The sequence below is a fragment of the Amblyomma mixtum genome, chromosome 2 (genome assembly GCF_055824585.1).
Source record: "Amblyomma mixtum isolate Tamu chromosome 2, ASM5582458v1, whole genome shotgun sequence".
NCBI lineage: Eukaryota > Metazoa > Arthropoda > Arachnida > Ixodida > Ixodidae > Amblyomma > Amblyomma mixtum.
In genome coordinates this window covers 317,507,661-317,531,126 of record NC_143013.1, presented here as the reverse complement: position 1 = coordinate 317,531,126, position 23,466 = coordinate 317,507,661, and the positions used below count along the sequence as shown (strand labels likewise).

Sequence of the window (23,466 nt, the reverse complement as noted above, 5' to 3'; positions counted from 1 at the left end):
TGGCACTGGATGATATCAAAGTTGAAGCGCTCCAGAGATGCTTCAAACAGTGGGAAAAAAGACGGGACAAGTGCATAGCATTTAATGGAGAGTACTTTGAAGGTGACTGAAGAAGTTTTGTGCAAAAGTTAATAAATAAAGTTTTTATACAGAACATCTGTGTTTTTTTTGCACCCTCCTCTTATATCTGCTCTGCTTGATCTAACGATCCCATTGTCTCATCACGCTCCTGGCTTCAGCATTTTGTTAATTCTCTCTGCAAGAGATTGTGACTCGTACTCACTGGTGAGCAAATCATGTTACATTCCTGAACGATGTCGACTTTATTTTGGTTAAAACCTAATTTTAAAAACTGAATTCTGCATACATTTTCAAAACTTCAGCCCCTAGTTATGTTGTCCTAGTAAGCAATGTATATTCTCAGATTTGTCACAAGTCGAGTTCACTCTGTGTGTAAGCAACTGGACTTGGGTGTGGCAGATAAGCATTATTTTGATTTCACACATGCTTAGCTTTACTGCATGGCACAGACTGGATGCTTTGTTTGCTCAGGTACTACCGAGGCACCCACGGTGTGGTGGTTGTCTATGATGTCACGAATGGGGAGTCCTTTGCCAATGTCAAGCGCTGGCTGCACGAGATTGAACAGAACTGTGACGTCGTCAATAGGATCCTAGGTATGTGCTGTTTCACTTATGAAAGATCATTCAGTCTGTGTGGGGTTGCCTTCCATTGGCTACATGTTGTTTACAGTTAACTCCTGCTTCATCATTTTTGTTTAAGAACAGTGAGTAGCTAATTGCTTTGGCTTCTCATTGCTGCAAATGTCTAAGCAACACATAAAAGAAAAAAATAAATAAATAAATTGTTCATTCACTCTCTTGTGTACATGCCTTGTGTAGGTGTCTTGGTAGGTGTCTTCTTTACTGTGTGCTTTTATTTGTTGGCTGTAGTTGCCTTGCCTCATTACTGCAATTTTTTGGGGGAGGCTAAGAAACAAGAGACCGTTACAGGACCAGTGCCTTTAGCACAGGCAGAAAGACTCCTCTGGAATTAAAGGCTGACTACTTTGAATGACTTGTGCTGTATTGAACCTATGCTGTAGTGAAGCCAAGGATAGCATCACCAGTGCGTCGAACCCAAACTGAACCTGAACACAAAACTGGAACCGAACCTGTATATATGCATGGAACCAGAACTGATCCCAAATTCAAACGATTAAAAGAAGCCATTCCAAACTGGTTCAGGGACACCATTCAGACTCACTTTTGTTGCAACATGGTTTTTTTTTTTTAGAGGCACAGTGAGAGGTGCTACCGCATAGATTTAGTCCCTGAAGGCTGTCTGCACTGGACAGCATGAAAATGGCAGGCAGTCCACGCTACAACAAAACTGAGGGAAGACTGGTACCTAGGATGGAAACCTTATTCGTGCTTCTGTAATGGGCTTCTGGCAATTCTAAAGTATCGCATGCCAGACTGATGTGAAATCTTGAGTTTGTTAGAGTCCCCCTCTTTCGCGAGTTTGCAGATAATTTTAATCGAATCCTTAGCGCTGCTCTAACTCATGAAGCACTGAATGAGAATAGCTTCCCTTTCTTTATGTCATGTATCATAAATATGTGAAATATAGGAGCAATGCCCTAGCCACATTATGCAACATTGACATTCGAAGGTATTCACTGCCGCAGACAGCAGATACAAAATAAAACCCGCCACTATAGTTGAGTGGCTGCGGTACTCTGCTGCTGATCTCAAGGTCGTGGGATTGAATCCAAGCCGCGATGGTCGCATATTGGTGGCTGCGAAATGCAAAAATATGCGATGTCGGCTAATCTTGTGTAGCCTTATGGCTGTGCCTGGATGGATGCTAATGAGTAATTGCTGCCTTGATACAAATATTCTCCGCCTTGGGAGATGCTTCTAAACACTGGACCTACATCATTCCCACTTCCAGTACAGTCGCTGACTGATTTTTCGGACTCAGCAGAACCTAGAAAATGCTCCAAATAGTCGAACAGTCCGAGAAATTCATGAACTTCAAAAACATAATCTTTCTGCAAAAAACAGGCTTTAAAAATCGTGAACTTTGCTTGTTAGTGATAATATTAGACTGCCTCTGGACCAGTCACGCTTTCGTCATGTCCGCACTATCTTGTGTCATGATACCAGACAGTATGACGTGGCCGCAGGTCATGCTGATAACAAATGCACGGGCCGCGCGAAGCAAGAAGTTAGTTTCCATGGGCAACGACGCCCACAAAGGTTGAGGGAGGTAATCCACGGGAAGCAAGAGCAATGCACACACACACACTCTCTCTCTCTCTCTCTCTCATCTGCCCCACACGGTGTCATCCAAGCCGCGCCGGACGCTGCAGCTGTCTATTTCAATGCGGTAGCATGCTCCATCTCGATGGCAACGATGACGTAAAAATAGTCAAGCCTATCCAAGCCAGTCTGTCCAATTTACTCTAAATCCGAGATGGCGCCTTTCACAGCAGCGGAGAAGCGGTTAGTTGTGACTGATGCCCACACGCATCTATATTAGGCCGAAAAAACAAGTCTCCACAGCTTTGCTGGCATCTATTTTAGTACGAAAAATTCAACTTTTGGACTGCACGGTGTCTGAAATATTGGTCATGAAAATGTACACATTTTTGTGAGGTGCATGATGGTCACTCAGCAAAGTCCGAAATATCACACAAGTCCGAATGATTGGAGTAGTTTGGTCAGCAGCTGTAGTTGATCAGTTCACTCTTGCCCTACCATATGCAAGCTGTCCCAGTCAGCTCACTTGGTAGGTAGAGCGACCGCCCTGGTGAGGCGGTAGTTTTGGGAAGAAGTTTTCATCTGCGATGTTTTTATGGAAGCTGTATAACTTTCTTTTGTAGCCGTATGGCTGCGCTTGGGTGGATGCTGATGAGTAATTACTCTCTTATTGCAAGTCTACTTCACCTTACGGTATTCTTCTAAACATTGAACCGTGGAGTGACTGGTATGTCGGCTTTGGGGCGAGGGAAAGGTGCCTGTCTGTAGCTGCTGATACAAGACAGCTTCAGATCTCTGTAGTGCATGGCAAGGTAGAGTGCGCATGTGACCGTCCTCATGGCACCCACGCAAGTACTCTGCATAGGAGAAATACCCCATTGACACAAGCCTCGGAGGAAACCTCTTACTCACATGACAGGGTCACAAAAGGGGCTGAAGGTCTTTGAAGACATGAAATCGACCAGATTTGTATGTCCCTCATCAGAGGGATTCTAGCTCATACCTAGCCAATTTTCGGTTAAATCTGAGTTCAAATGATTTTGCGGCTCTTGCCGTAAATTCTTATACGCTTTGCTGTGGAGTGTAATTTAAATGGGTAAAGTGAAAACATGTTGTATAGAACAAATTTTTCATTTTTTTTTAATTGTCTACACCAGCATCACAAAAAGGAAACAAAGCAAGGCAAGGTTGATTAAAAAATCCTGTCTACATTCAAAAATTGAGCCTGTTTGAACCATTTCGAGTTCGTACTGGAACAGCCCTGGAGCTGAACCCGGAACTGAGCCCGAAAGGCATAAACACGAACCGAACCCAAAAAAATTCCTGTTTGAAATCGTGAGCAACATGAAGTACCGTGTTTACTCGAATCTAACGCGCACCTTTTTTCCGATATATCGGGTCCAAAAATTGGGTGCGCGTTAGAATCGAGTACGACCCTAAATCTCTGATATCATATCGCCATCGGCATTTCAAAATGGCCGCCTCATACGCACTTCGAGAGCGTAGCTGACTAGCTGCCTGTGCTTAGGTTAGTCTATCCGTTTTCTGCGTTTGCTCTACCAGCATGGACGGGCCGACAGCGAAGATACGCCGAGTTCATCATGATGCCGCGTTTAAAAGGAAAGTCATCATGTGTTATAAATGAAATGAAATTTAAGCGCACACGAAAAACGCACACAAGAGGAGATACACACAGGAGATACGCCTGTCCTGTGTGTATCTCCTCTTGTGTGCGTTTTTCGTGTGCGCTTAAATTTCATTTCATTTATAGCTATGCACCATCTAGCCCAAACAGAAGTTTTGTTAAGTCATCATGTGTGCAGAGACGGACGGAAATCGGGCCGCATCACGCGTATTCGGAGTACCAGAAACGTGCGTGTGGGACTGGCGCAAGCAGAAGGAAAAGATTTTCGCCAGCAAGGCTACACGAAAGGGTTTCAGTGGACCGAAGCAGGGCCGGTTCGCCGAAATAGAAGAGCGGCTCGCAGAATATGTTCAAGAGCAGCGAGCGGCGCAGCAACCAGTGACGACCGATCTGCTCAAAGTCCGGGCGATGCAATTAGCCCTACAAACAGGGCTAACGCGGAGTGACTTCAAAGCCAGCAGGTGCTGGCTCTCAAATTTTATGAAGAGAAAAGGCTTTTCTCTTAGAAGGCGAACGGGGATATGCCAAAAGTTGCCTGAGGAATATGAGGAAAAGCTGCACAGTTTTCAGCGGTTCGTTTTGGGTTTGCGCCGCAGACACGGCTACGGCCTCGGCCAGATTGGAAATGCCGATCAAACACCGCTCTACTTCGACATGCCTGCCAACACAACTGTTGAAAAGAAGGGGGCGAAGCAAGTGCGCGTGTTGTCTTCCGGCCATGAAAAAACACGCGTCACCGCAATGCTTTGTTGCACCGCGGATGGACACAAGCTGCCCCCGTATCTTATATTCAGACGCAAGACGCTCCCGAAAGGAATCGTGTTTCCGAGTGGCGTGATCGTGCGCGCAAATGAAAAAGGTTGGATGACCACGGACTTGGTCGCCGACTGGATCGATCACGTCTGGCGCAAGAGACCCGGCGGCAGTTTGGGCCTGCGTGCGATGCTTGTGCTCGACGCGTTCAGGTGCCATCTCGACCAACGCATCAAGGACAAGCTCGCAGCGTGCAACACCGACCTTGTCGTGATACCCGGCGGCATGACATCGCAGCTCCAGCCGCTCGATGTCTGTTTGAACAAGCTGGTTAAAGATAGGATTCGGGCGCTCTACACCGAATGGCTTGTGAGTGGCTGCCATGAATTCACTCCCAGCAATAGGATTAAGCGTGCCTCGCTGCAAGACTTCGCTGGATGGGCGAAAGATGCGTGGTGCACGATACCGTCTGCCATGGTCAGCAAGGCCTTTAAAAAATGTGGCATATCGAATGCCATGGACGGCACCGAGGATGAAATTCTTTGGTCCGTCAACAGCGATAAGGAGTTGTCTGACAGCGACGACGAGTGAACCTTGTGCCGGCGGGCTGATCCCGGGCTGGCGTTGCAGATGTCTCCTCGCCCAACGCCGCCTCTCCTCCTCCTCTTCTCTCAAAGCTCCTTTGGCAGCTTTTTTCAACGGTCCCTCTCGGGGCCACCAATCGCGCTTCGGCAGAGCATGCAGGCACGAGGCTTCCCGCTGTGTCTCACTTGAGTTCCTCTCTCTACACCAAGTTGCAATAATAAACACACACAAAAAAAGGAAACGGCTTATCTTGCCAAGATTGTTTTCACTACGCCGGCACGACTGATCCCGGGCTTGGCAAGATAAGCCGTTTCCTTTTTTTATGTGTGTGTTTATTATCGCAACTTTAGTGCATCGAGATTAAATCTTTGTTTTTCCAAACGAGACAAAGTTGTATTGCTGCATGAAAGCACGAGGTGGGTGTTACCTTTTTTTTTTTGTCATGGAAAACGGGTGCGCGTTACAATCGTTTTTTTTTTTTCGGTGGGGGGGTCACGAAAAACGGGTGCGCGTTACAATCGAGGGCGCGTTACATTCGAGTAAATACGGTACTGTGGATCGCTGCTTGCGTATGCAAAAAAGTTTGTTATTAACTGTGTTTGTGTTTTTTTCAGTGGGCAACAAGAATGACGACCCAAGTAGGAAAGTGGTGCTAACAGAGGATGCACAGCGCTTTGCTGACCAAATGGGCATTCAGCTGTTCGAGACGAGCGCCAAGGAGAACATCAATGTTGAAGAAGTGAGGACGCTTGATGCCGTTTTGAAACACATAGAATAAGTTTGGTGGTGTGTTTTTTCTTTTTTTTTTTTGCTCGAAAAATTGCTGAGAAGAGAGTTGGGGTTTGAGGACACTTTGTAGTTGACGGAAACCAAGCACATTAACCCTTTCTAAAACATAAGCTGTATGCATGTCTCGCATGCATACAAATGGTAAAATTGCACTCAGAATGACTTTAGAATTGTGATGACATCACTTTCAAGCCATTCTGACCACTATTTTTCTAGAAAGAGAAATGAGTTATACGTTTGTACCCTTAACTTCGAGTCTGATGGACTCATCAGAAAACTTGCAGTAGAATTGGAAATTGCTTCAAGAAGGGTTATGAGTAGGGGTGTGTGAATATCAAATTTTTAGAATACGAATCGAATACGAATACTTGATTCCGAATATCGAATCGAATATCGAATAATCAAGGACAGACTAATTTAACCACTAGAAAACATTTATTTGAGCACCCAAGAACATCACAGTTCAACTATCGATGATTAAATGAACACAAAAGGTGTGTGTGGCTGCACAAAAAGTATTAAAGTCTCGAACATTATTCTTAGAAGAGTGGAAATATCGGAGAGGATGGCTAGTACACAGCATTGATTAAGGCTAGCTTGCCATCAGCAGAAAAGTGCGTTGCTGGGATGAACATAAAAGGTTGTCGTGAAGGAAAACCAGCTGCTCCACATGGTCAGGCAGAAGTAGTTCCCTTATAGCTGAAACGACTCCTCCAGCCACAGAAAATGCCCTCTCACTTGGCACTGACCTGGCACGTATTGCGAGGTACTTCGTGCACAGCTCTGACTATACCAGCTTGGCAGGTATAGCCACAAAAAAGCTCACCAGCGCAGTTAGCTACGGCATGGCCCTTGGAGGAAGGAAAAATTTTCCTTCCTCGAAGGAAAAATTGGAAGGAAAAATTTTCCTTCATCCATGCGCGTTGCTCTGGGCGCCGCCATGTTGTTATGTCTCTGTCGATAGGGCTTGCGGACCGAAATGAACGCCGGTGCTCACAATGAATATTCGGCTAGATACGAATATTCGCGTCGAGTCGAATATTCGAAAGTACACGAATACTTGGTCTTCGAATCGAATACGAATACTAAAAATATAATATTCGAAACATATTCGAAAATTTCGAATATTCGCACACCCCTAGTTATGAGGCAGTTGACTGATGGAAAAAGCTCAAAAGCACAGCAGTTTTTTCAGCTTTCTTCCCGCCGACAGGGGCCCCATCAAACTGTGCACCCGCACTTGTCAGCAAAAGAGAAAAAGATGCTGAATGGTTTGTTAATGCGATATCATTAAGGAGTCTGTGTCGCGGAAAAGCCAGCACCCTTCATCAGCCTCGGCGTTGGCCACGAGCACAAATTCCATGAAAAATCCCCAGCGGAGCAACTCGGGTGGGCCATGCCTAGGTGAAAGGTGGGCCACCTAGGTCACATTACCTGGTGGCGTCATTACAACCTGCGTACCCGATTGTGAGCAAACTCCCCAACATGGCAGTTAAATTAATGATTGGTTGCGAGAGGTTGCTCCACCGGGCTACCTGGGTTGCACAAGCCCCACCGCTGGCAGCGCCTGCCATCGCAGGACAGTGGCGCATTTCTTTCATTGCTTTTTTCGCGCTTCCTTGAAAAGGGAGTAAAATTGATATAAAATAAAGTTACTGGACGTGTTAGCTTGTCTTGGGCCGGCCCCGCTACTCTTGGTGGTGCTGGTAGATGATGCACATACACTGTTGTGCACCAACAGTACAAGGGGCTAGGAAAATGAATGTGGAACGCAAACATAGCTGAAAACTAAGCTTCCCACTTCTTTGAGTGACAGTTTGCCTTTCCTTATTCTTTCCCGGTCTGCCAGCACCCTAATAACTCTTGTGGTCAGTATCTGGGCTCACACAATTAATAACCTAGTCTTATTTACTAACTTAATGGTTTTTATTTTATTTTTTTCTTACTGTGTTCTGGCTATGTGACCGGGTGAGCGAGTTACGCTGTAGTGTTCTGAGATGTCCTTTGTCGCAATCAAAACGAAGTGCCGAGAGTGAAGGTTGAATGAGGCATGACAGCATGACGTCGCCTGCCCCCAGATGTTCAACGCTATCACGAGGATGGTGCTGAAGAGCAAGAAGGAGCAGAAAGAGCGACAGCAGGTGCCCGAGGACAAGCTGCGGTTAAAGCCCGGTGGCCACAAGAAGAAGAAGCAGTGCTGCTGATTGGCGGCCCCTTCTTCCCCCCTCCCACCACCTCCACCACCCTTCCGTGCAGCTCTGGTTGCCGGTGAGTTTGAGATCGGAGATGCGGTACCCTTGCAAGTAGAAGTTCTCAGTTTCAGGTGCCACCACCAATTTGTAAGCCATTTTTGTTGGCAGTGACGAAAGCTTTCGCAGCATGTATGCTGAGAATCATAATCATGACTGCTTTTCTTGAAGCGCTCTGTAAAATCTTCCCCGCCTGATGTTCGCCTTTTAGCGTACAATTCCCTTATTTGCCCGTTGTTGGAATATGCCGTAATTGTCTGGGACCCTCTCACTGTTGAGGACATGTTGAGAGAATTTTCAGTTCATTTGTGCACCCTCTTTTTGTTGAAGCCGTAATTTAAAGAAAAGAGTGCACAAGTTACACAACTAAATACGATGTGTGAAAGATGTTCTTTTCTTTTTGCTTCAAAAATGTGTGTTGCCGAGCCATGGGTTGTATGCGCCTCAGGTGCCAGATGCATGGAGCTCCATGTGGTAAAAAAAGATCAAACTCATGTGCAAACCAGTGCATCCAACGAAAATTCAAACTGCGTATTATTTATCCAGCTAGCTGATGGTGGCGGTCACTTGTCCAGGTGCATGGTGGGTAGCATGAAACAAAAGTTACGAGTAGTGCTTCTACGTCAAGTAACCGCCAGAGTGTGTGTCGCAGTGGAATCCAAAACTACAGGGCCATTCGCAGTTTGGTTTGCGACTTGTACCAGGCTAGTCAGCTTGGCCACAGGGTCACACCTGAGTAGGAAAGGTGTGCTGTGTTATCACTGTTGCTCTCTATTTGTTTGCAACTGCTCGCCTTGTGATTGCATCGTTATGCATCTGTCGCTTTTTTGAGGTGTGCTCGCCACGATGACAGCAAAAGAGAATCGTCTCAACCGAGCGATGAGTAACACAGAAGCAGATATGAACGTCGCTTTAGGCTTCTGGACAAATAGTGCTTTCTTCATTTTCAGAACTATGAAAGTCAGGTGTGCATTAGAACTATGGCCACGTGAGAACCAGGTACTTACGGTAACTGCTGGTGGCTTGACTGAAGTCTGCACCTCCTTGGGGGATTGTGCCATCGACACTGGTCCGAGAACTTACTTGTCTGAGTGCTATCTTAAGGCGAAAGCCTTTAAAGGCTCATGCTCGCAGTCGCATCCGTCCGTGCGCTGGAATTGTGCCAACTGTGGCCTCTCCTCCGCGCAGCAGCGCAACCTCCTCCCCTCCTTAGCAACCGGCACGACGATGGGAGGTGCAGCTGTGCATAGCAACCGTGACGTCACACAGTAGCGGTAGAACGAGCACGCACGTGTCGGCGGTGGCAGCTGCACCTCCACTCCTTCGCCAGACGTCTCATTGCAGTCGAGTGAGTGAGACGCATGGCTCTGAAGCGGCCCAGTGATTCCGCGCCAAGCTGTTCGGGGAAGCAGCAGTGGACGCCGGATTTCCCCAACACCAAACACCAGACAAACAAGGAGTGAATGCGCATGCGACGACTGAATGTGTCACCGGACGTGAACCACAAGGCTTTCGCCAAGCACACTTTAGAATTTCCAAAGTTTCTTCGGTAATTTTTCTTCCCATTGAGCATTAATTTATTTAGCAGTGCTGTGGACTGCTGTTTGCAGCTTCAGTGCAGCAGCCTAGTGCAGCACTTGCACTAGTAATGTTTAAGTGGCTGATGCCTTTAATTCATATCTGTGTGTGACCTTTTCTCCCTGGGATGCTTCTTGTGCTCTCCAGGAAAACCTGTACATTTGCAAGGGATCAGGAGGAAGAGGACGTGGCTCATTCCTTTTTTTGGACAGCAGCACTGTCTGCCTAGGGCTGCTGCCAGTGCAGAGAAACTCATTGTCGTTGCGATTGACTTCTCTGTTCGTTCCTGCCTCCCGTTCTTGTTCTATGCCTCGACCTGTCTCTCTCTCTCACTTCCTGGCTGTGTAGAAGGCACTGCCGGGTACTGTATGCTATGTTTGCGTGCACCATGTGCAAGGCTTCTTTCCTAAATGTTTCTTATTATTTTAGTTTGCCCAATCCAGCCTTGCTGCTGGAAGTAGCCTGTGAAAGTGTGCATGCCCGGTCTTGGATCTTTGCAGCGTCACCTGTTTGCCTGATCAGAGCATGTCTGGGACGATGATGAGCCTAGCCACGGTGTGTGAATGGGTGTTGTCTGCAAATGGTGATGTGCAGCTTAGCTCACTGTAAATACAAGCACAGGCGGATGATGGAGAACGTTTGCCAGTGCCTGCATCCCGAGTGGCACACGGTAGGCTGGTTGCCACGTGCTCCTCCACCAGACATGCAGTTCAGCTCCTGTGCTGGCAGACGGAGGAGCGTTATTTTGGCAGGTCTGCACGAGCAAGGAACGGAAGACAACTCTGCAGACGGTGCAGCTGCTCAGCAGCACTTTCTCTTGAACGTCGTTTCTGTTTTGCCGTGCGAGCGGCTTGCGTGCACAAGCACATTCTGGTCGGTTTGGTACAGGGGCGACAGCACGAATTCTCACATCTCTCTGCTCCTGCTCCTCCCATTTCTTTTTTTCTCTTTTCACTTACAAGTGACCATGCTGGGTTATGTCCCCCTCTTACTGTGCCGGTGTGCTCATTGCAGCTTTTGGAATCTACGCTGAGGGGTGAAGAGCAGTGTGATTAGAGGTGCAGTTGTGTGGTATCAAAGTTAATGATGACAGCTTTTGAAGCTGTGGGGCCAGTGGCCAAGAGACCGTCGCCTTTTGGTTGGGTCAGTCTTAGTCACCGAATTTTCACGTTCATGTATGAATGTGTGGCGTATATTCTCGTTTCTTCTTTATTTGTTACACGAAGAACTCCTGTTTTTTAAGCGTGAAGTCTGCCATCGATTTTTTTTTTTGTATTTTCTCACGGTATGCTTTATCACACCCATTACTTGCATTGCATGTTGTTATCACCAAATGTAAATTCCTTCTCCACTGCTATGTTGCTGCCTAAAGCATATATAGCATTTATTGGTTTTATAAATGCAGATTGCTACAGTACTTTTGCATTGCTAAAAGCAGTTGTGAATACATGAAGGTTAGCTCATAATACTACCAGAGAATGTAGCAGTACCTTATGCCACTCTGCAGGAAGCACAGCTTTCTGCAGGGAGTGAGAAGCATACTCTCTCCTTTTTTTTTTAATTTTTTTGTGGGCAGAGTAATTTTGAATGAGTATTTCCCACGTCTCTGCTGTGTCTCCTGGTATATGCAGGTCACACTGGTCACTTGAGCTGCATAGCACATTTGCATGCCATCTGTGCCTGCAAAGTGCAGCAGGATGTACCATAAATTAGTTTGTAGCGTGTGTTTTTCGTTGTGTTTTTGTTGAGCATGTTGTTTTCTTGGTTCTGGCCAGATCGCTTCAATTTGATGGAAGTAATAGGCCTTTACACGCAGTTTTTACTCATTTGGCGAGGCCTTTTTGAAGATGAATGGTGTACGCTGAATTTTCTCGGGCTTAGAAGTGTGCAGTTTAGTAAAGACATTATTTTTTGTCTGCTGCCTACATTTCTGACCCAAAAAGTTACGTCACTGTAGTGACATTGTTGTTGAAGTCTTGCTAAAGGGATGTTCTTTCTGGGTCATTGTGTGAAAAAATAGAAAAACGGCCTTAAGCAGGGTTCGGTGTCTGTAGACAGTTCTTTTTGCTGGCAGGTGTAAAAAATAAGTTGTGGTTGATGTAATGGAGTGCATAATTTCTGCTTTTTTTTTTCTTAAGCACTGGTCACTCGCCAAAGTACTGCGTGCCCCTACAAAGTGTGCACACCACTGCGAAAAGAAGAAAAGCAAATGAAAATACAATGCATACTTTGAATTTTACAGTGCGAAATAAACATATTGAACAATACAAGTACCTGAATTTTTACCTCTTCTCTGTTTTAATGCATACAAGGTCCTTAAAATCCTGGAAAGGCTTGATTTTTAAATCCCATTTTCAGATCCATTTAAATTGAATTTTTTTTTTCCCTTGAAAACTTTTGAATATATCCATCATGAAATGCAAATCCTGATAAAAAATTAAGAAAACTTGTCAATAAACACAGAGTCATTTATTTTCTCTGCATATGCATATTTCCACTTAACACCAAAAATTTTCTTCAGCTTTGTCTTAAGTTTGGAGCATAGGCTTTAGATAGCTAACATTGAGGCTGTTTCTGCCTGTCCTAGGTCCAACTGCTAGCAATGCTGCGGCATTGTTTCTTCGTGCGCCAACACTTGGCATTTTCAGTCCAGAGGCCTGTTTAAGCTGCTGAGCATTCACGTAGCTCTTTGTTTGTGAATGCACGAGTTTCAGAACACTTGGCTCAGTAACAAAGACTAGGGTGGGTAAGAAAAAAAGAAAGTGATTATAAAGACTAGGTTGCGCCAGATGCTACGGATCAGATCACCTAACCTGCATTATTGAGGCCAACTCTGTGAGTGAGAGAGAGAGAGAAAAGGACGGAAAGGCAGGGATGCCCAGTGTTTATTGACAAGTCTAACACCTAAGATTTGTCGAATGCCATTGGAGGGATTTCAAAGTTCAAAAAGCTCTCACACTTTGCGTGATATTTTATTCTTTTATTATTTATTTTTACAATACCTACAGTGCCAAATGCGCCAAACCAGATTAACTGCGCCAAATTGCTCGAAACTCGCTGATTCAATTTTGTCATCGCCGTGCGTTGGCTATCCAGGTAGATATAACAGTAGTTCTTGCCGCCATTTCAAAATCTTAAGGCCTGTTGAAGCTCACTTACAACAAATATGACTTTCACTCCTCATCTGTTCCTTATGTCTCGAACTTTGCAGCAAATGTACTGAAAAAAACGAACATCGCAACGTGGGCTTGCGTAGTGTACTTATGCCATATATGCGCGAGCCACCTTCGGTCCGGCGAAGTTTTGGCTCGCGTTTTTGAGCCACTGCTCGTTTGTCTCTTACTTACAAACTTGCATGTCTTTAGAGTCTACCTTTCTTCGGCACGATTCTGAACTGCCGGCCGATAAGGCTTAGCGTGAATCAAACGATCGACAGTTGCGCTTGTGACGCAAAAATTATTTGTTGGTAGTGATGCCAGGTTTTCTCACTCTGCTTTGTACCCGCGGATTGCGTATCACGGAACCGTCCACAAAGACCGACAGGGTGAACATGAACCATCAGGATTCCACACAGATCGGATGCCAGCTGCCAACACAAAAGCATCTGACACCCCTGCCCCACTCAACGGAGCATGCGTTCGTTCAGTTCCAATGATGCCCCTGCCGCTTACTGTAAAAATTCTAGAAGGAACGCTGTACATTGCCATAAATCAAAAATAAGGTCTGGGTTTTTGTCCAAACACTCGGACAATCCCACAATAAATACAAAGAGAAAAAAAGACGACGCATTGAACTTTACAGCATTGGTTTAAGCACCTTAAAACTTTTGGGAACGGAAGAGCAGCAGCAGGGTAGGAGTAAAGTGGCCTTGCGTCTCTGCGACTTGCATCTGTGACACGAGTGCATCACCCATTTCTCCGCAAACACAACACACTATATGCTTGCTGACACTTGTCCTGTGCTGGTAAGAGAAATGGCCCAGATTTAAATTTAGCGTGGTGCGGGTTTTTCTGGTACCTGCTTGAGTCGATGCCGCAAACTGCACATCGCTCCGCACATCTGCGGGCCTGTGCATTTGTTCATGCTTGGAAATTATCAGAGAAGATCACAGAAGTGGCATGACATTGGTTGCCATAGGGTGATCGATCTCTCTTGTATGGTTTAACAAAACTTTCTGCTAGGCTATATAGTTGATGAGAGTTGCCGTGAAACATGCTGTGAAACATGTCAGCGCGAAAACGCAGGCAGCACAGTCTCGCCTACAGGTGCTTTCTTCCTCTTCTGGGCATATGTCTGTCGTGTTTTCACGCTGACATGATTTACGTCAACCTTTCATGAGCTTTTCATTAAACTCTGCAAGGAAGGAAACTCTGAGAAAGCTTTCTTCGCTTTAAAGAAAGGAAACTCTGAGAAAGCTTTCTTCGCTTTAAAGAAGAAACCGGAGCCTGTGCCTGAGCACAGTTCCAGGCGCGGCAGCTTGGGCAATCTTGCGGAGGCCAATGATCAAGACTCCTATAAGCACGAAGGTGCCGCCAAACATGCTGAACAAGTCTGGGTACACGTTCAGGAACACTGCCTGCATGAAGAAGTTGAACCTTTGTATCAATGCAAGTGTTTAGAAAAAAAAGAGCAGCAACACAGTGCAATTAAGGAATAAGGATGAGAAAAAGAGACTACACGTGCTTCCACAATAGAGATCATCTAGTACATCAGCTACTTCGCGGCTGCTCTGGAAATAATTTCAGCGGTTACTTCGATGTGTTCTTTGCACTGAAGAAAGCAAAGCAGACATGAATGGACAGCTTCGTAGCCACACGCCCGGCAGACTTTTCAACCAAAACTAAAAAAGTTCAGTGTACTCGAAAAAGTCCTATTTTCTCACGTCTGCTGCTTATGAAGGATCAAATGACACATCTTTTTTTTTTGCTACTCGTGATGTAAACAAAGTAGTTTTTCAAACAGAGACGATGAGGTTTATTAAGAGCCTAACATACCTGCATGACGAATCCAAAGATGACATCCGACGACGTCTTGACTATGGTGACCACTGAGGCATTCTCGATCTGAAGTGCCTTGGTGAGAAACATTTGGACGGCGAAGGTGAGGTGCGAAATGAGTAAGAGGTAGCCAATCTGCGAGCCATCGTAGAATATCCTTAGCCGACCCATGGCGATAGACACAAAGGACACGAGCAGCATTGAGAGACAGCCGTAGTGGAATACCACGACGCTCCGCGAAACGCCCTTGGTGGCTCGGATGCAGACAGTGGTGACGCCATTGAGGACAGTGTGGCTGAGGCCGTAGGCGATGCCGATGTACTGCTCTTCGGTGAATGATCCCCCCGCGGTGGCCAGAAACGGCGGCTTCACCACCAGAGTGATGCCTAGTATGGAGAGGGCGACGGCGGCCCCCTGGGTCCAGTGGCAGGGCTCCGCGAGGAATAAACTTGCCGTGATGGCGACCATGAGGGGTGTGAGGCTGGTGATGATCGAGGAGTCTGCGATGGTCAGGTAGGACAGGCTGGACAGTCTCAGCGCGGCAGCGCCTAGCGAGAGGATGGTCCGCACAATGAGTAGCGGCTGGGCGCTGCTTGGCCCGAACGGCTGCACCTCCTCTGTGGCCGCCGGAAGGATGCCGATGAAGACGCCGAACGCCATGAATGTGAGTACCTCCAGCGAGCTCACGGACTCCAGACGCTTGATGATGACGTTGACCAGGGACAGGACGGCGCTGGTACCGGCCGCCATTAGGATGCCCAAAACGAAGGAGTGGTGGGCGCGGCCTCTCTGACGCAGCACAGTGCTGCTCTCGGTGGTGCTGGCTTCGGAAGGCTTCTGGGGGGCGGCACCGCTCGTGCGCACCAGGTCGAACATGCTCCCGGTGCCCACGATTGAGTTGCGCAGCGTTCGCAGGGAGGTTAGAATGCGCAAGGAGTCGCGCTCCTTCGAGATGCTGCCGCTGCTCGGCGAGTGCTTCCTGTCCGTGTTTCGCTCGGAGCAGCTGCCTGGAGGAGGTTTCGTGTCCGTAAGCTGCGCTCCAATCAACGCCTTAGACTCGTCCACAGAACGGTCGGCTTGCGGCAGCGTGGGGGTTGAATCATCGACGAGCGACAAGCTGACCTCCCGTGCCGTGCCACTGTAAGTCGCACCTACGGTCCCGCTTTGCTCGGGTGCTTCCATGGTTTGTCCCGGTGCCGAAGCCACCGCGCGAGTGGGCGGTATGCCACGCTTTTATGAGCCTGGAATCCCGGCGGCCCCTTGCTTGGAACGCAGAGTGAAAATTAAAAGGTCTTTGGAGGTGCCGATCGAACCGCTGGCGCGAGATCTAGCCGCGAGAATGGTCTTCTTTCTTATTTTCGTTGTCGGCCTTAGAAGAGGAACTCGGGGACCTTCTTTTAACCAGAAAATGCGATAGCATTACCTGCTAGGATGTCTACAATGAGTGTCTCATGCCATAGTTCTTGCGATTTTCCCGCCCAGTTCAGTTTTAGGGGTCCTCAGGTTTTCAAATTTGGCAGTGCCCTATGATTGGTCCACTGGCGCGTGGTGTTGATGACGTCATGACCCTTTCAATCGCAAAACACAGGATGATGTATCAAAACCAACCGAAAAACTAATGGCACTGCGAGTATCGAGCAGCTTCGGCGAACTACGAGAAGCGCAGTGTAGTGCGCAACTATAGTCGGATACAACTTAAGTCTGCAGTGAAGCTCCGCCCACATTCAGCCTTCTCGCACAAAATTCCTCCACGACAAAAAAGTAGTTCGTTGCTTAAACGTTTCTTGCTACCTAAACAAGAAGCTTATCAAAAGAAAAAAATCATGAGCTCGATAATTTTTATACATGGATTGTTTGATATAGTCAAACATTAAAAGCTGATTTCGTTTACTGTTGCGATTGGCCAGCGGAGTAATACAAGACGCCGTGGACCGCGGCCCAGTGTTAGCAACTGCTGTTTTTTTTAAGTTGTAAAAGACGACAAGCCAGTCTGAGCACTCAGCAGGGAGTTCAGCGACAATCCCAGCGTAGTCTACTCGGACGCAGCAAAGGACTGATACCAACGCAAAACGATCGCCGTTGTAACAGGCGAAGGAGGGAAAGAAATAACCAGCGCAACGATAAACAACCCAAGCAGAGCAGCTGAAGAAGCCGCCATTGCTCTGGCAATATCGCACGGCAACACAACAAGACAAAGACGGACTGGTATAGACTGGTATAGACTGGTATAGACGGTATAGACTGGCGCAGCTAGGCTACCGCACCTGCACACTACACAAGATTTTCCGTACACAATATGTAGACGAATGTCCGTGGTGTCAGGACTAGAGCATATGTCACATTGGACCTGCCCTAAGGCAGACTTAGAGCCTAGAATAGACCACCCGATCGAGTGTGACGCAGTGGGAGCACTTGCCAGGACGAGGAAGCGCAACGATTGCTCGTACGCCGAGCCACGATGGCAGCAGTCAAGTGCGGCATATCCTGGACCAAGGATCGACCAGCTCCCAGCGACCCGTTAGGGTCAAGAACACTTTAAATTTCTCAGAAATAATTTTTTTTCCCATCCATCCATCGCATTCATAAATTGTGGGGGTCCTCATACCACTCCAGACGCAGTAAGATATGCCTACATCCCCGGCCGACGTGGGGGCTTGTGAGACCCAGGTTGCTCTTCCCAAGCTCCCGTAAGTCTCATGCGCAGCGCCACGATGGGCAGGTGCCAATTAATTTAAGATTGGTGGGCAGTTTGCTCAAGTGCACTTGAGCAAACTGCCCACCAAATAAGCCGGAAATTTTCTATGAGATGACAACCTAAATAGAGCCATCATCTCGTCAGCAGCCTGACTACGCCAACTCCAAGGGGTCTCTCCTGTTGACCCTATCCTTTGCCAGCTGCGACCCCTCAAACTTCCCAGTCTATAATCCACCCACCTAACCTTCTGCTGTCTCCTACTTCTCTTGGAATCCATTCCGTTACCCTAGATCAACAGTTACTGTAGCGATAGCTACACTACACCAGCCGCTTCGCGAGGTCAGCGAGGCTACGCTGATCTTGCACCACCGCTCCGCCATCCACGGCGTCACCACGCTGAAGGCTCGAAGGCGCGCTCACCAGCTGCGTGTTTTGACGTCACTCCGCGCATGCGCACAACTGACGAGGCGGGCGGCGTCTGCTCCGCCGTCGGCGCAGCGGCGAGGCGCGCACATCAGCTGCGGGCTATGACGTCACTCTGCGCATGCGCTGTTGGCAAACCAAAAAGCCAAAATTACACGTGACTGCACGCTGATTGGTGGACGCCGGCCGTGACGTCAGTGGGCGCGCCGCGCGAGACATTTTTTTCTACTTCGCGTAGAACCACGCGGCAGCGCGATTTCGTAATGGATTATGCGGGCACGCGTCGCGAAAACTCGGCTACCGACACATATTAGGAAGAACCTGCTCGTAAAACAATTCCCCAAGAACATGCATCCCGTGCACCACGAGAGACGTTATCGGGCCACAACATTCTTGAAAAAGCAGGCCAACCTCCCAGAGAGGTCCAACGATTTGGGGTGCCGTCCACTTGGAAAATCTGGGGAATGAGGCAGCTCACAATAAAGCCCGAGGTTTCGTCAACCGGGCAGGGAGCTCACCTATTCATTCGGGGTTTACGAGAGACGGCATGACCTCTTTTCATGACATTACCCACCATAACACCTTGGACAGGTGAGTTTAGCCCCCTCCAGCTAAAACGCTGTCCAAAGCGCAAGAAACCACGTGGAGATGGCTTCAGACCTGCTCCCTGACAAACCCTGAGCAACTGTCACTCAGGTACCTCTCTCAATACGAACCCCAATGTTTCCGATGTGGCGAACGCGCCACAATTACGACCACATCTTATGGGATTGTACGGAAGAGCCGCCTCCGGCGGAGCTAATACGAATCCCTTCTCTTGAGCGGTGGGAGGCTGTGCTGGCCAGCTCAGACCCGAAGACACAAGTGGGCCAACCAGGTCGCCAACAGTCATAAACTAGCGGCTACCTTACACAGCCCTCCGATCGCCAAGCTCTTCTTGAAATAAATGTTTTCCAATCCAATTTCTGTACACGTACTTGCGACTGAAAATGCTCTCTGGAATGCTCAGCCGCTAAAAGATGTTTCAGCACTCAGTTAATGTTAGCTGCAGAGTTAAGCAGTCCTGCTCAGTCAATTTCAGCACGCTTCTCCTGCCATGCCTTCTTCGAGTTGGTTGCTCGAGCTCATATCTGTCCAGGGCCTTCGCAAGCAAAATTACCCTTTATTCTCCGTTTTTAGAAGTAGGGGTGAATAGGCGCGGCCTGCGTCATGACTCCACCTCGCTAAGTATTCTTACAGCAACAGCTGTTAATTAAGTGCCCATTCGCGAGGCTTCACGTCGTAGTAGTAGTGCATAACCAGAGGGTGCATGGTTACCAGGGGAGGAGGAGAAGAGTATGGCAGAGAGTGTATATAGAATGCATAACCGGAGGGCGGGAACCATCCGGAGTGTGGTTACCATGGGAAAAGAAAGTGCAAGTCGAAAACAGGAGAATAGCCGCTCATCTCTGCCTGTAACAGGGGCACTTAAAGCCAAGCTGATGCAAGGCGGTCACCATTATGCGGCTGCAGTAGCAGGAAAAATTGTCTGCAGAACTGTGAAAGTGTCTCGACAGCCGCGGCACGTGGTTGCTGTTTCTGTACCGCTGCACATCGGACAAAGGCGAGAGGCGCCTTTAGATTGCATCATCATCATCATTGACTATGCCCACTGCAGGGCAAAGGCCTCCCCCATGTCTCTCCAATTAACCCTGTCCTTCGCCAGTTGCGGCCACTGTATTCCCGCAAATTTCTTAACCTCATCCACCCATCTAACTTTCTGCTGCCCCCTGCTATGCTTGTCTTCTCTTGGAATCCACTCCGTTACTCTTAAGGACCAGCGGTTATCTTGCCTTCGCATTACATGCCCTGCCCAAGCCCACTTCTTCCCCCCGATTTCAACTAGGATATCGTTAACCCGCATTTTGTTCTCTCACACACTCTGCCCGCTTCCGATCTATTAACGTTACGCCCATCATTTTTCTTTCCATGGCTTGCTGTGTTGTCCTTAACTTAAGCTGAACCCTCTTTGTTAGCCTCCACGTTTTCTGTCCCATAGGTGAGTACCGGTAAGATACAGCTGTTTTATACTTTTCTCTTGAGGGATAGTGGAAAACTGCCATTCATGATCTGGGAGAACCGCTGTATGCGCTCCACCCCGTTCTTATTCTTCTAGTTATTTCCCTCTCATGATCCGGATCTGCGGTCACTACCTGCCCTAAGTAGACATATTCTCTTACTACTTCCAGCACCTCGCTACCAATTGCGAACTGCTGTTCCCTTGCTAGGCTGTTGAACATTACTTTGGTTTTCTGCATGTTAATTCTTAGCCCCACCGTTCTGCTCTGCCTGTCTAACTGATTGATCATGCTTTGCAGTTCTTGTCCTGAGTGGCTTGGCAAGGCAATGTCATCAGCGAATCGCAAATTACTTAAGTATTCTCCATTTACTCTTATCCCCAACTGTTCCCATTTCAGGCCCCGGAATACCTCCTGTAAACAGGCAGCGAATAGCATAGGCGAGATCGTGTCTCCCTGCCTGACACCTTTCCTTATTGGAATTTTATTACTGACTTTATGGAGAACTATGGTAGCTGTGCAATCGTTATAAATATCTTCCAATATTTTCACATAGCACTCTTCTACACCGATTCCGCAATGCCTGCATGACTGCTGAGGTTTCTACTGAGTCGAATGCTTTTTCTTCAAGTCGTTGATGTCTTCTTTCTTATCAATTAAGATAATGCTAGCGTTTTTCCAAGCTCTAGGTACGCTCAAAGTCACAAGGCATTGCATATACAGGGTGGCTAGTTTTTTGAGCACAATCTCTCCTCCATCCTTCAACAAATCTGCTCTTATCTGATCCTCACCAGCTGCTTTCCCCTTTTGCATTGCTTCTAAGGCTTTCTTTACTTCCTCCTTCATTACAGGCGGGATGTCCCATTGCTGTGCTGTACTGCCTCTCTCAATAACATTATGATTGCAATCGCTACTGTACAGATTTGTGTATAACTCTTCGGCTACTTTAACTATCTTATCCATATTGCTAATGACATATCCCTCTGTCTCTTATCGCATACTTCTGGTTTTTACCTATGCCTAGTTTTCTCTTCACTGCTTTTAGGCTACCTCCGCTCTTTAGCATAACCAAAACGGTTTTGTCCTACTGGTCGCGTGCCTGCTCTGAACACAATTGAGGAGAACAGACAGTCAAACTGTTATTGGCAGAAAAGTTTACAGGATGCGGGTGGGCGGATTTTTGCACTGGATTGTAAAACTTTTGTTTCCAACAGTTTGGGGGGCTTTAGGCCCCCTCGCCAAAATGACGGCCAGAAGGTCTTGGCTCCTGGTGGAGTCTTCAGCCAACTGGACGACCTTTGTCAGAGTCTTCGGATCGGAGCAGAGTAGGAGAGCCTCCCATTGTTCAAGCGACTTTTTTTTTTTCCTCCAGGGGGTAAGAGGGCATTTCCAAAGAATATGATTGAGATCCGCTTTGTCGTTACAGAGCTTGCACTCATCTGAATATTGTCCCGGATAATAAAAACTACACATAACCGGGCTCGGGAATGTACGAATTTGATGATTGCGCCAAGAAGTGGACTCTTTGTCAATAATTTATCAGCCGGGGGGGTACTTAGCTCTATTGAATCTGTAATGTTTTGTGACCTCTCTGCAACAAAAGACGATCCCTGTCTGTGAAGCCCTTGGTATGCCCACTGGCTCGAAAAGAGAGACCTCGAGCCAGTTCGTGAGCTGCTTCATTTCCAGACAGGGATGCGTGTGCAGGTGTCCAGACTATGTGAATTTTGCGGTCGTCCGTTGTGGTACACAGGATTCCATTCGTCAGGGGGGAGACCCGCCCCCTGGCAAAGTTCATCACAGCAATCTTGGAGTCACCGACTATCGTTGACGCCCCCGTGCCTGCTGTTGTGAGTGCGACGACGGCTTCTTCCGCAATTTCGGGACTGCCCAACATGATCGAAGCGCAGACTCAGAGATGTGTTTCGTCGCTAGGTACCGCTATCCCCATTCTCCCCTTTGCGCAATTAGCTGCGTCCACGTAGGCCACAGGACAGTTTCTGAAACGTCTGCCGAGGACGTCAGCCTGTTTCTCTCTGCGATCCTTGTGGTGGACAAGCAGCATGTTCTTGGGTAGTGGCGGGATCATTAGCCTATCATACACGCTCTTAATCATGTTCGCTTTGTGGCTCCATTGACTCTCGTAGTTTATTCCTAGGCTCGCTAGGATCTTCCTGCCTGTGACGCTTTCTGACAGCCTTTCGTACTGCGAGACTTGTACGGCTTCTACAATTTCATCCAGGGTGTAGTCGAGACCTAGTTCTAGTAGTTTTACAGAGGTGGTCCGAATAGGTAAACCCAAAGCCTGTTTGACACTTCTGCGGATGATCCCTTTGAGCTTTGTCTTCTCCGCCACCTTGATATTAAGGAAGAAAGTTACGTAAGCAATCCTGCTTACTATGAAGGCTTGAACTAATCTCATTAGATCTTTCATGGCATGTTGCCTATTTGAGATTCTGCGGATGAGTCACATAGTCTGTTGCGTGCATATATCCAATTTGTTTAATCTATCTCCATTGATACCGTTGTTTTGAATGTACATCCCCGAAAATCTACAACTACGTTAAAAATTTCTTTTCTGGGTGGGCGGGAAAAAAAACGATTTCGGAGCAGCGGCATAAGCCATATGCAGTCGCCTGAAATCTACGAAGGTATGAAAGGACATGCATGCTCATCCGCTGTTATTGATACAAGAAGACTTGGTCGCGAGGCAGTGCTGCATTTTTTTTTCCCTCCGAGAATTTTTTTTTCCCTCTGATAGTGCGTGTGCATGTGGCTATGCGAAAAATGAGTGGCTCCGCGGTGGCTCAGTGGTTATGGTGCTCGGCTGCTGACCCAAAAGACGCGGGTTCGATCCCGGTTGTGGCGATTGAATTTCTTTGGAGGAGAAATTCTAGAGGCCTGTGTACTGTGCGATGTCAGTGCACGTTAAAGAACCCCTGGTGGTCGAAATTTCCGGAGCCCTCCACTACGGCGTCTCTCATAGCCTGAGTCGCTTTGGGACGTTAAACCCCATAAGCCAAACCAAACCAAACCGAGTCATTCTAATTCGCACACGGGAATTTATCCACATCAAATGCGGCAGAAAATAACCGTGCAGGTATGGAACAGGACTGCAACAACTTTGGCGTGAGAAAGGGGCGCCGTAGTGGAGGTCTCCAGAATAATTTCGACCACCTGGGGATCTTTAATGTGCACCGACATCACACAGCACATGGAAGCCTTTTGTGTTTCGATGGAGGCGGAACGCAAAAGGCACTAGTGTGCTGTGTTTTCCACTCGTATCACAAGAGCTCGAAAATTATGCTGTCCTTTAACAACTATCAATTGAAGAACAACACACCAGAAATACATAGACACGAAAACAGGCAGATGAAGATCAGAACTTGTTGCGAAAACTGCCATTGTAAAATTTTAGGAGGGATAAA

The 23,466-nt window shown here is 47.5% G+C and overlaps 2 protein-coding genes and 1 pseudogene across 2 annotated transcripts in view; 1 reads left to right on the top strand and 2 right to left on the bottom strand.

Moving 5' to 3' along the window:
* The window catches only part of Rab35 (RAS oncogene family member Rab35), a 30,846-nt gene extending 18,710 nt beyond the window's left edge, over positions 1-12,136 (top strand). The window contains exons 4-7 of the mRNA XM_089575176.1: positions 553-677; positions 5,865-5,989; positions 8,118-8,307; positions 10,014-12,136. Coding sequence (XP_089431302.1) covers positions 553-677; positions 5,865-5,989; positions 8,118-8,243 — 376 coding nt within the window. The 3' untranslated portion in view covers positions 8,244-8,307; positions 10,014-12,136. The remainder of the gene's footprint in view (positions 1-552; positions 678-5,864; positions 5,990-8,117; positions 8,308-10,013) is intronic.
* A 625-nt stretch (positions 12,137-12,761) lies between these two features.
* LOC149365096 (solute carrier family 35 member G1-like) lies at positions 12,762-16,533 on the bottom strand. Its single transcript, XM_089575175.1, has 2 exons — positions 14,861-16,533; positions 12,762-14,442 (listed from the first exon to the last, which is right to left on the bottom strand). The coding sequence occupies exons 1-2, from the start codon at positions 16,043-16,045 to the stop codon at positions 14,293-14,295; spliced, it is 1,335 nt and encodes a 444-aa protein (XP_089431301.1). The 5' UTR covers positions 16,046-16,533; the 3' UTR covers positions 12,762-14,292.
* Positions 16,534-20,973: 4,440 nt separating this feature from the next.
* On the bottom strand, positions 20,974-22,797 carry LOC149365095 (uncharacterized; annotated as a pseudogene).
* Between the last annotated feature and the right edge of the window lie 669 nt (positions 22,798-23,466).